This window comes from Lissotriton vulgaris, chromosome 4_1 (assembly GCF_964263255.1).
Source record: "Lissotriton vulgaris chromosome 4_1, aLisVul1.2, whole genome shotgun sequence".
NCBI lineage: Eukaryota > Metazoa > Chordata > Amphibia > Caudata > Salamandridae > Lissotriton > Lissotriton vulgaris.
The window spans coordinates 667,356,091-667,372,754 of record NC_141691.1 but is presented as its reverse complement, the minus strand read 5'-3'; the positions used below and the strand labels follow the sequence as shown (position 1 = coordinate 667,372,754).

Genomic DNA, 16,664 nt, shown 5'->3' with positions numbered 1-16,664 from the left:
CGTAGAGACTCAGTGTCGGGAAGATGAACTCCACACTTAAAAAAGATAGGACAGGCATGAATGAGTGTTGACTACTGAGTTTCGGGTTGACCCAGTGAGATGTCTTCAAAAAAGTTACTAATTCTATAATTATTTCAAATTCAATCAGTTCTAAAGATGGCTTGAAAATTAAAATATCAATCCAAAACAGGGGCGCACATTATTGTGAGAATGAGGAAGGACTCCAACAAAAAATGACCAGATTTCTAATTTTCTTAAACAATTACCACTGTATCATTCTAACAAGCAGGTTTGTTTAAGAAAGTGCTCACATGCCCCAAAAAGAATTTCCTTCAGAAGACTGAGGGAAAACAATCTTGACCGAAGTCCAGTATTTCCGGCTGCATTAACTTTGGATGTTGGTCAGCCATTGTTCTGAAATTTTTGACATAATCACATCCCAAAAGTAAGAAAATAAATCAATGTAGGCCTATTCAGACCGCTCATTGAACAGGGTGCTTCAATTTCTCACAATTGACATGGAGATGTATATACCAGCAATGCAGACAAATACCTATCCTGGAGGAAGTCAACTTGGGAAGAGATGATGAGAAAAGAGCTGTTAGATATCTTAGGTAAATGTTTTATGATTTTCCTTAGCACCTCGGTATTTATAGTCTCGGGGTGATTTGGCGGGCGGGGTTAGTAACATACATATGAACCAAACGAACTTGAAGCTGAACCATTTCACTACCCACTAAAACTTTACTAATCGTGAAGAAGCCAGATTAAGCTAATCTCTACCAGTACACACCTTCTGATATTCAAGTTGTATTTTGTACTGTAACAGCGATTCCAAGTTCACTATTTCATTTAGCAAAGTGAGCAATAAAATTCAGTATCATCTCTTGCAATATTTACTATCCATGAGAAACTATTGGTCCTCACTAAAAGGGGGGTGACATTTTATTATCTATTTGCATTCAGAAATTACCAGTATCACCACGAGAATAACAAAGGGTATAAAATAAAAAACATATGATGCAGTTCTGTGGAATAGGTATTTGTTTCCTCTCTAGAACAGATATTATTGCAAATTTCTCGCTAATGTCTAAGAAGTCTCTAAGGTCTCTGGAACCATCTTACTGCTGCATAAGATTTACGGTAAAGATGAACCAAAGCTTTGCCTGCAGCATTTCTTCTCCCTATATCCAGACTATTTAACATTTTCAGAAAATGGTACCAGGCCTGTCATTTCTGCAAAATTTTGAAGGAAGTTTAATGTTGAGCCCTGCATCGTGAAAGCCAAAGTCGATCGCAAGAAAAATCCCTCTTTATGATTCAAGAAGAATGTTGCTTTCTTACCTCCTAAAAATTCGATTTACCAGTTTAAAGACGTTTGAGCACATATAATGGAAATATATATAAGTGCATATTTTGTCCCAAAGGGAGAGGTTAACAGATCATATTTACCGGTCCACATTCATCTTTTCTGCATATTCTTTAATGTTACTCTGCGGAATCGCAGTTTTCTTTGCTTCCAGGTATGTTCTGTTGCCTGGCTTGACTAATCTTTACAATTTGCTTTCAGTATTTTTTGTCCAGCAACAAGTGACCCATTGTAAATACAGCATGCCAAAATGCGTGGCAGGTCTATAACAACATATATTCGCAGTGCCTAAATTGTACTAATGTAAGTGGTAGGCCGAAGGTATTTCTCAGTAGGCCACTTCAGCTTGTACCTCCATTGCCCCTGCTAGCACTGCCAAATGGCAGTACCAACACAACTACGTGTAGTCGCATTGCCACAGGTTTGACAATTTGGACAATTCCAGGCCCACCAAAGCTGTAAGAATGGCCTGGAAGCACAGGTAGTATTCATTGTATTGTATATTGAATTGTTAAACTCTCTGATGAAGTGCTCACCTAAGAAATAGACACACAGAGCTATTATGTCGTGAAATGTCATAGCTGCCAGTGTTAATAATTAAGTGCCAGAGCAGAGCACCGGCAAACACTGCCTCAAATTAAGCTCTGCAACTTCATAAGAGCAGAAATAACACCATTCTGAATGAAAAAAGAAGACGACCCTTCTTCCTCCAAGACTTCATATATGACAAGCCCATTGTGTACCAAGAAATTAATTTTCATTGTGACATGAGCATTGTTTTAAATGTTAGAGATTAGTACTCAGCAAAATGAAGAGTATCTCTGGCGGTCAAAGATTGTATTGAAGGCTATTAATATATATGCACCACTTGCATGCACTCTTAAAACATGGATCTGCAATGACATTTAGGCCTCAACAGTTGTCCTTCCAATCTTATAAAGTCTATAAAAACTTTGGAATATCACGTTACCAAATATTGCTAAAGGACGCTTTTATGTTTTACTCTTAACTTTTTCTTGAAGAGCAGAACCCAATGAACTGACAGACATGCTGGTGTGTACGCCATCCTTCACTTACCCTTGGAATAAGAACAGGTTGACATAATTGTAGCTCTTCGTAAGGAAATTGCCAAGAACGCGGGTAGGGTAGCCACAACGGATTTGGTAGGCAGACAATCCAAAATAGAGACATTTAACAAAATACCAAAGCTGGGCAACTGTGTTCTGGCTAAATTTTCTGAAAGACAAACAAAATAAAGGTGTTACAGTCTAATGTCCCACTATTCATGACCGACAGTGTTAACTTACCCCTTTTCTATAATATATCCAAGTATAAAACACACGGCATTTTGTTTACAATTCTGTATGCTTGCGCTCGATTAATAAAGTAGCATCGGATTGCAGCCATGGTTAAGATTCCACCACACTTGTGGTATTCCTCTTTCATCGTGATAGACTACTTTATCATTTCACGAGAGCCTATATTATCGGGACTCAATAATGTCTTTGAATTCACAAAGTCCATGTTTGATTCCCTGTAAATTTCAAGGACAGCAAATGGGTAATTCCCTGTCCTGAGATTCACGAGGAAATGGGACAAAGACTTGGGACCGCTCATGTGGTCATAAAGCATTAAATGGTTATTGATTGCCCTAGTCATTGGATCAACTTTTACACTCACATTGTTGCTATGGACATCAGAGAAAGCAGACATCAACCCCAAGAGCCTATTCTAGAATATCTTTGTGAATTTCACTGATTCTGAATTCCAGATGTACCTCTAAAAAGTTTCCCTGAGAATCATTGCCAAGCATTCAGCCTGAATGCCCTGATTGGTTGTGTGACACACTCCTCAAAGGACCAGGAAGCTGATTTCGATCATTTATGTAGCCCAAATGGAACTTGTCTCTATTTGGCACACTAAGCCTAGTTTGTGCCTGAGCGTTTATAGACTGTTCTCACACTCACAGCTGGCATTTGAAAATCACCAGTAAATAGATGAATAGATGTATATTTTTCAGTGGCAGAAACAACCCTTGTTTCAAATATCATGAGAGACACGATAAGACAATTTGGGTTAAAATCTCCACATTTATGACACTACCATGCTCATTATTATAGCCCCAAAATACTAGTGAGAAAAATACAATTTGCAAGAAATAATTGAAACATCTGCTACAGTTTACATGAAGATAGATATAGCACACATTAGCATGTTTAAAACTGACTATTGGTCATTTGAGTCCATTTAATGAATTAAATGTACGTTGTATGCACAGTTGGATAGTTGGTCAATCTAACTGCAACAACTACAGTAATAATGAAAGTGAATACTTCAGTTTGTGGTACCAGGGGCCTCATTTATGAAAAGTGACGCATCGCTGCGAGAAAACTGCGCAAGGACTTACAGATACGTCAGTATTTCTGACGTATCTGTAAGAGTAAAAGTGACGCATTGCTGGAGTGTTTCACAAAAGTGACCTAACTCCAGCAATGCGTCCTTTCACATGGGGCAAGCCCCATGTGAAAGGGCCTGCATCAGTCTTACGCCTGCTGTGAGGCAGGCACAAGATTTTGACGCAACGGCGCCCTAGAAGTGACACAGTGAATTCTCATAGATTTCACTGTGTCACTACTACGACCTTTCTTGCATCAATACGCCCCCCTTGCCTACATTATACCTTGCGCAGGTAGAATGTGGCGCAGGGGTTTACAAATTGACACATCTACCTAGATGCGTCACTTTGTAAATATGGCGCAACAAGGCGCATTTTTTACGCCACTGGTGCGTCACAAAAAGTGACGCACCAGCGGCGTAAAAGTGACGCACAGCCTCATAAATGAGGCCCCAGGAATGTTCGAAAAGAGTCTATTTAAGGGGAGATCTACCACCATAAATAATAGTTGGGAGAATATGCCAGATTAAACGACCTGCACAGGCGTTTTAATGACAATGGACAACAAGCCTTAACATTTGATTCCTTCTCTCCCACATGTGATAGATTTGTACCTTTCCGTGACGCCAGGCAGTATGAAGAACATCCAAAAATGTATTCCAAACACAAGGATAACTTGAAAGATGACTTTCCCCATGACGGTTTTTCTGAGGTATAAAGCTCTGTCCACCACCATAGTCCCAAACTGAATGAGCACCATCACCAGGAAGGCTTCGGGTACTTGGTCTTCTGAGAGGGAAGATGTAATGTCTGCAGCAGCTGAGTGTTTCTGTGCAGATAAGTATACAAAGCAAGATGGCATGGAAGGAGGTTAAGAAGGATTTAGGCAATTGAACTGACAATCAAAGAAGGAGAAGCAACTTTGAGACCACACAATCTAGGTCTATTCTGTACCAAATTGTGATATCATAAGTAAACCGATTCATCTCATTGTGCCTCAGAGCATTTAAAAGACAACATTTTGAGTGCTTAGCACATATTATCTTCTAGCGTTCAGTGATAAGAAAAATTGAATTGTCCATTTACGTACGCTCTGCGAAATCTAAATTGTAACTTTTTCCGAATACTAATCAATGCATTTTTAATAAAGGTCTAGACAAACAGCCTTTATAAATTGCCAATTGTGGATTGTTTTGTAACAACAGGGATTCATGAGATGGCAAGGAATTGATATATTTGCTGACTATATCCAATGACAATTTTCAAGTATTCTAAATGCCCCTGAATTCGTTCCCTCATTAGATTTGTTTATCATATATGCATTAAAAGTCTACACTAGTCCTCTACTTACCCCAAAAGCCCAAAACCCAAACACAATGATGATGAAGTCCACAGTATCAGCGAGAAACATCAGAACATAAACATCGGTAACTGCACTGTAGTCTGGGTGAATGAGGTTGTAGAAAAATTGCCGAATGGGTATGTAAACTTGGAGAGTCCTGGAAAGATACAATCACATGGTCAAGATGGAAAACAAACTCATTTAGATTCAACCAGGCTAATAGTTTTTGCACATTGAATTACAAAGCTCAAAGGCAGCATTTGAGAATTGAGGCCCAGACTTACTAATCTTTTGGGTTGCCATTGCATCATGCAATGCGACACATGGCAATTCAGGGGCTTAAGTGCTATTTACTAAGTTGCACAAAGCCACCTTGCCTGGCTCTGCGTGGCTTAGTAAATCCAGAGTAATGCAAGGCAGCACAAATCACTGCCTTGTGTTACCCTGCATTGTGAAGGCATTCCCCCAAATCTACCCATGAAGTGTGGGCGTTCCTACGCATTCCCCCCATGGATTTTGGCACTTTCCCAGATCGACCAAGGGTGTAATGAGGAGAAATATGTTCATATCTCCTCGTTATTTCCACTTTCTACATATGCTGCATTCTGCAGCACACACAGAATTAGGAACATGCTTCTTTGGATTGTTATTGTGCAGGAAGGTATCCCCGTAGATGCAGGATGGATCAATCGTCTCCATGCACTGAAGTTCTGAAGATGGGTGCCGGAATCAAGAGGCATTGAGCGATGCAACGGAATCTACCACACAGTCAAGGGGATAATTTCATCTTACCAAGCTTGCAACAGAGGCTACACGCAGTCCTTTACGTCGATCGCTGAAGGCAACTCGCTGGTTCTGAGGCAATGCCACTGATTTAATTCCCGCAACTAGGTTGATATGCCGCTTCTGCTACACGCAGGTAAGAGATGCATTGATTTTGTAGGAAGACTGCTGTAGCACCCACTTCTGAGGTATAGAACTGGGGGGGCATCTCAGGTAAGGGTAGGACTCACAGAAGGCAGAGTCTAACAGCATCAGAAGAATTGCAGGAATTCTTCTGTGTCCCTGAGACTTCAGAAAACAGGAGGCAAGCCAGCAAACTCTTGGAGATCACTTTGTATCGAAGGCAGAGTTCAGCTCTCCTTCAGCAGAGTCACAGATTAGCAGGCAGCAGGGCAACAAGCAGGCAGCAGTTCATCCAGAAAAGCAGTCTAGTTGAGTCCTTTAAGCAGCACAGCAGCTCTAAGAAGGGTCTGACATAAATATTATTGTGGTTCTTGGTAACAGTCAGATTGTTAGACACTGCTTATCAACATCTGTGGCCCGTACAGGTAAGAGCAGTGGGGCAGTGGGGCAGGGTGGGGGGATTCCGACGGAAGATTAAGAGGGAAACCTAAATACATTATTCGTTTTTCCTTGCCGTCTGTCAAAACCCCCCCCACTTGGCCTCATCGCTCTTACCTGCACAGGCTGCAGCTGCTTGTCAAGTATGCATTTATATTGTTAGATACTGGTCAACAAGTATGGGTTTTCTGAGCATTCTTATATTTTTTAACTTACATTTGGTGTGCCTCAAGGAGACATTCTCTTCCCATTTGTCTGTATGATAATTTCAATATGCCTGTTGCTAGTATTATTCTGGCTCTTTGAAACTTAACTTGGAACTATTTACCCCAAAAATGTGTTTTCAATTGAAAAAGCCACCGAAGTCATCTGCGGCGTACCACAAGTATCATCACTCAGCCCCACAACATCTACATGAGCCCCCTTGAGGCCATCGCACGCCAACACAACCTCAACATCATCTCCTGCGCTGACGACACCCAGCTGATCCTCTCCCTCACCAACGACCCTGCCACCGCCAGAACCAACCTACACGAAGGGATGAAAGACGTAGCCAAGTGGATGATGAACAGCCGCCTGAAACTGAACTCAGATAAGACGGAAGTCCTCATCCTGGGATCGTCGCCATCCGCCTGGGACGACTCCTGGTGGCCCCCTGCCCTGGGCAGCGCACCCAAACCAACGGACCACGCACGCAACCTGGGCTTCATCCTGGACTCCTCCCTCTCCATGACCAGACAAGTCAACGCCGTCTCGTCGTCATGCTTCAACATCCTACGCATGCTACGGAACATCTTCCGGTGGATCCCTACCGAAACCAGGAAGACGGTCACCCAGGCCCTCGTCACCAGCCGACTGGACTACGGCAACTCCCGCTACGCTGGAACCACTGCAAAACTCCAGAAAAGACTTCAGCGGATTCAGAACGCCTCAGCACGACTCATCCTGGACATCCCCCGACACAGCCACATCTCTGCACACCTAAGAAACCTGCACTGGCTCCCCGTCAACAAGAGAATCACGTTCCGAATCCTCACCCACGCACACAAAGCTCTCCACAACCAAGGCCCAAGATACCTCAACGACCGCCTCAACTTCTACACTCCCACCCGCCAGCTTCGATCACCCAGCCACGCCCTCGCCGCCATCCCCCGCATCCAAAGAGCCACAATGGGAGGAAGATCCTTCTCCTATCTGGCCGCCAAGACGTGGAACTCCCTCCCCACCCACCTCCGCCTGACCCAAGACCACCTCGCCTTCAGGAAGAAACTCAAGACCTGGCTGTTCGAGCAGTAGCGGACCCCCCCCTCCACAAGCGCCTTGAGACCCTCCGGGTTCGTAGAGCGCTATACAAATGCTTTGATTGATTGATTGATTGATTGAAAAAGCCACTAAGGATTGCTTTTGCGCAGGAAGGTGTCCCTGCACAAAAACAATCCTTCCTGCAATGCATGTACCCTTGCAACATGGTGCATGGTCTGTAATTTGACGGACGGGATATCCGTTACATTTGTGATGGAGTATCCCTTCTGCCAAGATCGTAATCAGGCCCAAAGCATATTTCTGAGTCTCTATGACACTCAACCCCTGTCCTCAGGCAGGTCGCTCCCCACGCCGCACAGCACCACCTGTGTGTCGCTGCCCCAGAGCCCGCTGCTGCCACTGGCCTGAGGGTTCGAGGCCGTACGCTCTCTGTGCTCGTTTGGCCCCTTGTTCTGTCAGCCTGCAGTAATGCTTCTGCCCCTGCACTGCTAATAGTCGTTTTTCCTCCTGCTTTTATATTCTTTTTCACTGTTTTTGCACTATTGTTTTGTTGTACCCCCTTTCTTGTTTCTGTATCCCGTTCTGCCCTCCTTTTTCCCGCCACTGCGTCCCCTGCGGCCCTGCCCCCCTGCTCGGCCATTCGCTTCCCCGCTCCTGCCTCCCAGCTGCTCCTCCCTACCACCTCCCCTTATATGGCGGCCGCTCGCAATGGGCACGCCGCTGACGTGCCTAAGCCAAGCCCGTCTGCGCCTGTCCGCACCTGGACCGTGCCCAACGCCAGATGCACTGGCCTCCACGAACGCCCGACGCCCATCTCCGCTAAAAAACCAACACCCTCCATGCACTCAACACCGGACGAGCGCACAACTGCTTCCTGGTAGCCCCGAAGCGCACCAAAGGACCATTCTCCTGCTGGTGCTGCAGCTTCACCATCAGCGGACCCACCAATCCACCCACCACGAATGAACCCAACCACCTGAGATGCATTCTTCTCAACTCCCGCTCAGCCAGCAAACACGCCGTTGAACTCTGGGATCTACTCGACTCAACGTCCCCAGACGTCGCCTTCCTGACGGAGACCTGGCTGATCCCCTCCTTGGCACCAGACATCGCCATAGCCATCCCGGACGGCTACAAGATCACCCGCAGGGACCGCACCAATGGAACAGGAGAAGAATCACATTCAAAAGAAATTTTGTATCCCTGTTGTGTGAAAAGCAGATTTCATTCGCTGAGTTTGTCATTAATAGAAATGGTCTAACTTCAGTGGGGTCTAACTATCTATACCCATGTAAATTAGAGACACATAAGGCAAAGTGGACAACTGAACCAATGAATAGATTGAAACCTTAAGTAAATATATCAAGCACAAAGTAATTATAAAAAAGGATCCAAGAATTTATTTGTACCTCCCAACCGGGTTACAATCTAAAACATAATCAATAACAAAAATTTAAAAAAGGTTTAAAAACAACCACCATTGGTGGCAATACAATGTAATTTTCAAGCAGTCAAAGTTAAAACAGTCGACGCAGCGTTTCAGTGCTTTTTGGTTCTTGACACCTTCTTCAGGACATTAAAAACATTTGACTCCATATCTGTGATTTTGACAGGAATTGTTTGAAGCGTTTCAAATTTTATTACAAGATTTCTTCTTCCATCAATGAAGAAAGGATCTTAAGAATCATCAAAATTTACATTATGCCAATGAAGCATAGAGCATAATAAGAACCACTCTACATATAACCAGGTCTAAAGATCTAGGAAAAACCACTTCCCCTCCACAGCAGACGGTGGCCCCTCCGTGCACACAGAAGATTCTAGCTCTGTGGTTAGAGACTAATGAAATATGAAATTCCTGAGAAAGTCGCAACAGATTGGAAGTAATTTGAAACGCTTCAAACAATTCCTGTCAAAATCACAGATACGGAGTCAAATGTTTTTAATGTCCTGAAGAAGGTGTCAAGAACCAAAAAGCACCGAAACGCTGCGTCAACTATTTTAACTTTGACTGCTTGAAAATTACATTGTATTGCCACCAATGGTGGTTGTTTTTAAACCTTTTTTAAATTTTTGTTATTGATTATGTTTTAGATTGTAACCCGGTTGGGAGGTACAAATAAATTCTTGGATCCTTTTTTATAATTACTTTGTGCTTGATATATTTACTTAAGGTTTCAATCTATTCATTGGTTCAGTTGTCCACTTTGCCTTATGTGTCTCTAATTGACATGGGTATAGATAGTTAGACCCCACTGAAGTTAGACCATTTCTATTAATGACAAACTCAGCGAATGAAATCTGCTTTTCACACAACAGGGATACAAAATTTCTTTTGAATATGATTACCCCCCTCCCTGTAATACATTTCAGGGGAACCTCCTTGTGTTAATAATTAATAACAGGAGAAGAATCACCATCATCCACAGGAACTCCCTCAGAGTCTCGGCCAAAACCGACAACACCCTCAGCACGCCGAACACCTGCACTTCCAGATCCACACCGATCCCAACACCACCCTCAGAGGAACCCTCACCTACAGAGCCCCCGGGCCCCGACCACAGTCCATTGCCGACTTCTTCAGTACGCGCCCTAGCCTCCACAGACTACATCCTCCTCGGGGATCTGAACTTCCACCTTGAGAACAACAATGACACCAACTCCACCACCCTGATCAACAACCTCGCCAACCTTGGACTCATCACAGCACCCACCTACTCTGCCGGCTACACGCTTGACCCCATCTTCTCCGCAAGCACCCACGTCTCTTTCAACCACACCACTGAACTCCACTGGACCGACCATTACTGCATACACTTCACCTTCCGAAAACCCACCACGCACCACTGCACCCAACAGATCCCCGGCCGCTGCTGGAGCAAAGTCACAGAAGACCAGCTAACCACCATCCTCGCCCGGAACCCACCCACCCACCCTGACACCGCCACCCGCAACCTCAGACAATTGATCGACAACTGCGCAAACACCCTCGCCCCGATCAAGAAACCCTACAACAGACACACCAGCAAGAAAGCCAGCTAGTTCACCGAGGACCTCCAGGCCTCCAAGCAAACCTGCCGTAAGTTAGAGAAGAAATGGCACAGCGAACAGACACCGGACAGCCATGCAGCCCAGAAGAATGCCACCCGCAGACAACATCACCTCATCAGACCTGCCAAAAGAGTCTCCTTCAAAGACCGCCTAGACAACAACGCACACAACAGCAAAGAGCTCATCAACATCGTAAAGGAACTCTCCAACCCCAGGTCCAACACCAATGACATCCCACTCTCGCAAGGCCTGTGCGACTCCCTTGCCACCTTCTTCTATCGCAAGATCACAGACATCCATGACCACCCCAACAACCACTGAGACCTCCGTCCCCACGGCCACCACCTGCACCGACCCCCTGCTCTCCTGAGCCAACATAAACAACGACGACACCATCAAAACCATGAACACCATCTAGTCCGGATCTCCTTCGGATCCATGCCCACACCACATCTTCAACAAAGCCTGCACCACCATCGCATCCCATCTCCGGAAAACCATCAACATCTCCTTCGAGACAGCAACCATTCTGGAGAGCTGGAAGTATGCCTCGATCAATGCCTTACTCAAAATCCCAAGGCTGACCTCAAGAACTTCCGGCCCATCTCCCTGCTCCCATTCCCGGTGAAGGTCATCGAGAAGGTCGTCAACAGACAACTGACCCACTATCTCAAGGAGAACAGCATCCTGGACCCTTCCCAGTCCAGGTTCCACAGCAACCACATCATCGAAACTGCCCTCATCGCTGCCACCGATTACATCAGGGCCCTGCTGGACAATGGAGAAACCACGGCCCTCATCCTCCTGGACCTGTCAGCCGCCTTTGACACCGTCTGCCACCGCACCCTATGCACATGCCTCCACGACGCTGGGATCTGAGACAAGGCTCTGGACTGGACCACCTCCTTCCTCTCAGGCAGAACACAGAGCGTCCGCCTCCCCCCTTCCGCTCCGAAGCCACCAAGATCATCTGCGGCGTACCCCAGGGCTCATCCCTCAGCCCGACATTGTTCAACATCTACATGGCACCGCTCGCCCATGTCGCCCAACTGCACAACCTCAAAATCATCCCCTACGCTGTCGGCACCCAGCTGATCCTCTCCCTCACCAAGGACCCCCTCACCGCCAAAACCAACCTCCACGAAGGGATGAAAGCTGTCGCCGAGTGGATGAAGAACAGCCAACTGAAGCTAAACTCAGACAAGACGTAAGTCCTCATCCTCGACTCCACCCCCTTGGCCTGGGACGACTCCTGGTGGCCGACAGCACTGGGAACAGCTCCAACACCCACCGACCCCGCACGCAACCTGGGGTTCATCCTCGACTCTACTCTCTCCATGACAATGCAGATCAACGCCGTCTCATCTTCCTGCTTCAACACCCTCTGCATGCTCCGCAAGATCTACAGGTGGATCCCCACCGAAACAAGAAGAACGGTCACCGGAGGCCCTCGTCAGCAGCAGGCTGGACTATGGAAACACCCTCTACGCAGGAGCTTCAGCCAAACTCCTGAAACGACTTCAAGGCATTCAAAACGCCTCTGCACGCCTGATCCTTGACAGGCATGCAGAGGCGAGAGAACTGAGAGGGATCCTCTTGTTGAAGGAGAGCCAGCACTGGCTCCCCGTCAACAAGAGGATCACCTTCAAGCTCCTCACCCACGCACACAAGGCACTCCACAACACCGGAACAGCATACCTCAACAGGCGACTCAGCTTCTACACCCACAACCGCCACCTCCACTCCGACGACTGCGCCCTCGCCACCATCCCCCGCATCCGAAGAGCAACCTCTGGTTGCAGATCGTTCTCCCACCTCGCCGCCAAGAACTGGAACACCCTCCCCATCCTCCTATGGCAGACCCAGGACCTGCTAACCTTCAGAAGAATCCTCAAGACCTGGCTATTCACGCAGTAGCAGCCCCTCCTCCCCCCTCAGCACCTTGAGACCCTCATGGGTAAGTAGCGCGCTTTACAAATGTTCTGATTGATTGATTGATTCCAGTGTTTCCTTATGACTTCTGTTGGCAAGTGGCTCCTAATCTAGAACCGAGCAGACGGGCTTTCATAACAAGTGACCTATTCAAATGTGTTATTTCAAAAAACACTATGCCACCAACAAATATTTCTGATCCTTGCATCAATATTCCTACAACAAGCACTCAAATATTTATTATGTCCCCCTGAAGGATGTGCAGTAATCAAGTGTAATTTATGTGTTTGACACAATGGCAGGCCTTTTAATTCTTCTTTTTTGTGCAAATGTTCAATCAACCATATTTATTTATATTAGGTGTCGATTGTAAGTGCTTTTAAAATTATATATTTTGTAAATGAAGGTAAGCAATTGTATTTGTTAAATGCTGGCAGCTTCGTAAAAGTGTTTCAAAATATAAACGAAGGGTGCTGCTATTGTGTTGTTCTTTTGAAGGTAAAGTGGTGATTGCTTCCTGATTGTGGTTGTAAATTTAAAACAAGCATCGACACACTTAAACAGAGAACGAAACTCAAAGTGAGTGGTTAAAACATATGTTCCCAAAAAGATCTCAATGAGAAAAATGTAGCTGGATTTGATAAAAAATAAAAATACACCAATGTCCTATTTTGATGAGGGGTTAGTGTTGTAATAAATTATATCAACCTAAAGTACCCTCTTCATCACTGAGCAATAACTCACTTCCACTTCTACTCCCATTCTCGACAAGCTTATGCCTAATGCATACAATATCATTCACTTACCCCATGCCTACTCCTGCCAACAAGTTCAGCAATAGACCTCATTCTGTGAGCTATTCATCATGTTCCTTTTCCAATCCCCGCCTCTTTGATGAGATTGACCACTGCTCACTAACATTCCACAGCACACTTTTAAAACTCCCTTAATATTTGCCTCCAGATCCTTCAAAATATTTATCGAAATCCCCTCAATAGATCACAGCCTCTTTCCACAACAGTTGAACAGACAATGTTGAAGTTTTGCGTGGTATGTCCATTGACTTAAGTTTCTTTTTGCACTGACTTAATAACATTCAACCAGAAGGTCTCTCCAAATTCTCATAACCATGATATTCTCAAAGCCTTATTTCCAGCAAGTGTACAATTAGAAAAGTAGACAACATCTGGGCCTATATTATACATTGTGCTACAGAGACAAAAAAAGCATGTGCTCCCGCTTTGTGTGCCCCCGGGGCACAAAGGTATTACAGAAGGGGCCGCAATTTTTATACATGACTGTTTCTCCCATCATGGACATTAGGAGTATCCCTTCCTGCACTGTAATCATCAAATTCCTGAAAATAGAATAAATCCGGCTTAAAAACCTCACCCAAGAACAGGTTATTTGGGTCATTTTCTTTCCAGTCACCCAGCTACCCGTCATCATTAGGGTCCTAAAATTCCCTATAGCACTTGTTAGAAATGGGGGTCTTTAGTTGGCAATGGTTTGCATCTGTGTCCAAGTAGGGACCCTTGCTTTTAGTCAAGGTAAGGGAGTTACGCCCTTAGACAACCCCTGCTCACCCCCTTAATAGCTTGGTACGAGCAGGCAGGCTTATATAAGAGGCAGTGTGTAAAACATTTGTGCACACACACAGTAATACAGTGAAAACACTACAAATGGACACCACATCAGTTTAGAAAAATAAGTAATGTTTATCTAAACCAAACAAGCCCAAAACAACAAAAATCCAACATACAGTTATCCAGATATGATTTTTTAAAACATAAAAACTGTTCTGTCCATAGCAAACTATAGATGCCACACTTTCAACTCAAAGTACCTTGGATGCATCAAATAAGCAAAAACAGCAGCAAGGAAGGTGATGCATCGGTTCCTTATGCACAGGGAAGGTGACGCGTTGATTCCTTGCTCTAGGGGAGGTGATGTGTCTGTGCCTTACTGCCACGCAGGGGAAGTGATGTGTTGGTTCCTTACTGAAGAGGAGGTGATGCATCGATTTCTTACTGTGCTGGGAGGTGATGCGTCGGGTTCTTTTTGCAGTCCCGTCATTGCTGTAGACTTGTCGCCCCAGTCAGATGTGTGGGGATTCGGGGATGCGTCGGTTCCCGGCGGCAACGGGCCTGCATTGATCGCTCCAGCCGCGGTACCATGATGTGTCAATTCTTGCAGTCGCACAACAGGGCCTGCGTCGGAGTCGGTGCAGTAGTCTCGGACTTAGTTGACCGGGGCACGAGACTCCGCATTCCTGCGGTGTTGCGTCAGAAACGAATGTGAATGCGTCACTCTTCTGTAGTTGCAGGAACCACCCCCAGAGGCCCAACACTGGCACAGGCACTTCTTGGCAGGTCAGAACTCCCAGCAAGGAAGTTCGGGGGAGCTGGTGGTGAAGTGTTTGTGTCCCTGAGACTTCAGAACAGGAGGCAAGCTCTACTTGGAGATCTTCTTCAAGCAAGATACACAGCACACAGCAAAGGCTTTGTCCTCCCCTTGACAGAAACAGCCACTGCAGGCAAACCCCAGACAGCACCCAGCAAAGGGGCAGTACTTGTCCTTCAAATTTACCAGCTATTCTACTTGGCAGAGGTTCCTCTTGAGTCCAGCAGAATTTGGAAGTTCTGTGGTCTGGCCCCCAATATTTATACAGCACTCTCCTTTGTTCTCTTGTGGCAGAGATGCTCTGTGCTCAGTCAAACCCAGTTCTATCCTCTCTGGTCCAGGCAGGAGGTGGAGACTGCATTGTGTAAGACCAGGCCTATCAGGTGAAGGAAATCTCCTCTCCCTACTCTAAGTGCAGCCCAGGTCTATTCAGCCCAGCACTGACTCATCCAGGAAAGGCAGAAAACACCTCAATCCCACCAGTGGCTGTTTACAGTGAATACACATCACCAGCCCCGTCACTCCAAAGCCAGACAGTCAATCCTCAAACCAGCAGAGGTACACAGGATGGCTAAGCAAGAAAATACCCACTTACTAAAAGTGATATTTTCAAACACACAATATAAAAAACATCTTTACTAAAAGAGGCTTTTTTTATTCTGAGTTCAGGCCTACTAAACTCCATTTTCTATCTTGTCCCAATGGGAAGTTATACGTATAAGATCTTAGAAGTAAACTCCTATTCTATTCTAGGGGACAGCTAGCCTTTCAGTAGTGAAAAACCAAAATACACTGTAGTTCACTATCGGAACATGTCCTATTTTTCATATGCAATTCACCCTGTCTACAGGGGTGCCTTGAGCCCACCTTAGGGGTGACTCACATTTAATGAAAGGGAAAGTTAGTGCCTGGCAAGTGGGTGCACTTACCAGATCGACATGACATTGCAGTGGCAGGTCTGAGACCCCTTTGAATGGCTGCTTGTGTGGGTGGCACAATCAGTACTGCAGGCCTACTAGCAGCATTTGACTTACAGGCCCTGGGCACATACAGTGCACTGTACTAGGGACTTAGTAGTAAGTCAAACAAGCCAATATTGGAAACACCAATACATATTCACAATTTACAGAGGGAGCACTTGCACTTTGGCACTGATCAGCATTGGCAAAGTGCCCAAAGCATCTAGAACAGCAAAAGCGAAGTCCAGCACACAGCAAAAAAACAGGAGGCAGGGGCAAAAATACAGTGTAAAACCATGCCAAGGATGCAAGGTCTAACAGCACTGCATCTGTTAGTTATCACAAGGTCTGCCTGCCACAATCTTTTACATGACTAAAAATCGGACTACTGTCACCAGTGCATTACGAAAGTTGTGACACTGCAGTTCATAAATGATGCCTAGCAAATCACTAAGCAAAATGACCGCTACCTTCTGGTCCATCACAAAAATCTGTCTATCAACATCTGCACTTCAAAGCTTACCTCAACTGACCCCCCTTTTTTCTGGACAACAGATCATAATATCTCCGCATGTCATTAATGAGGTCCATCAGGACTTCATTCTT

At 45.4% G+C, this 16,664-nt stretch overlaps 1 protein-coding gene across 1 annotated transcript in view; it reads right to left on the bottom strand.

Moving 5' to 3' along the window:
- The window catches only part of PIEZO2 (piezo type mechanosensitive ion channel component 2), a 1,150,823-nt gene that overhangs the window by 75,645 nt on the left and 1,058,514 nt on the right, over nucleotides 1-16,664 (bottom strand). Inside the window, exons 44-46 of the mRNA XM_086964934.1 lie at nucleotides 5,116-5,263; nucleotides 4,379-4,593; nucleotides 2,447-2,605 (exon numbers count right to left, since the gene is read on the bottom strand). Of these exons, the coding sequence (XP_086821060.1) occupies nucleotides 2,447-2,605; nucleotides 4,379-4,593; nucleotides 5,116-5,263 (522 nt within the window). The remainder of the gene's footprint in view (nucleotides 1-2,446; nucleotides 2,606-4,378; nucleotides 4,594-5,115; nucleotides 5,264-16,664) is intronic.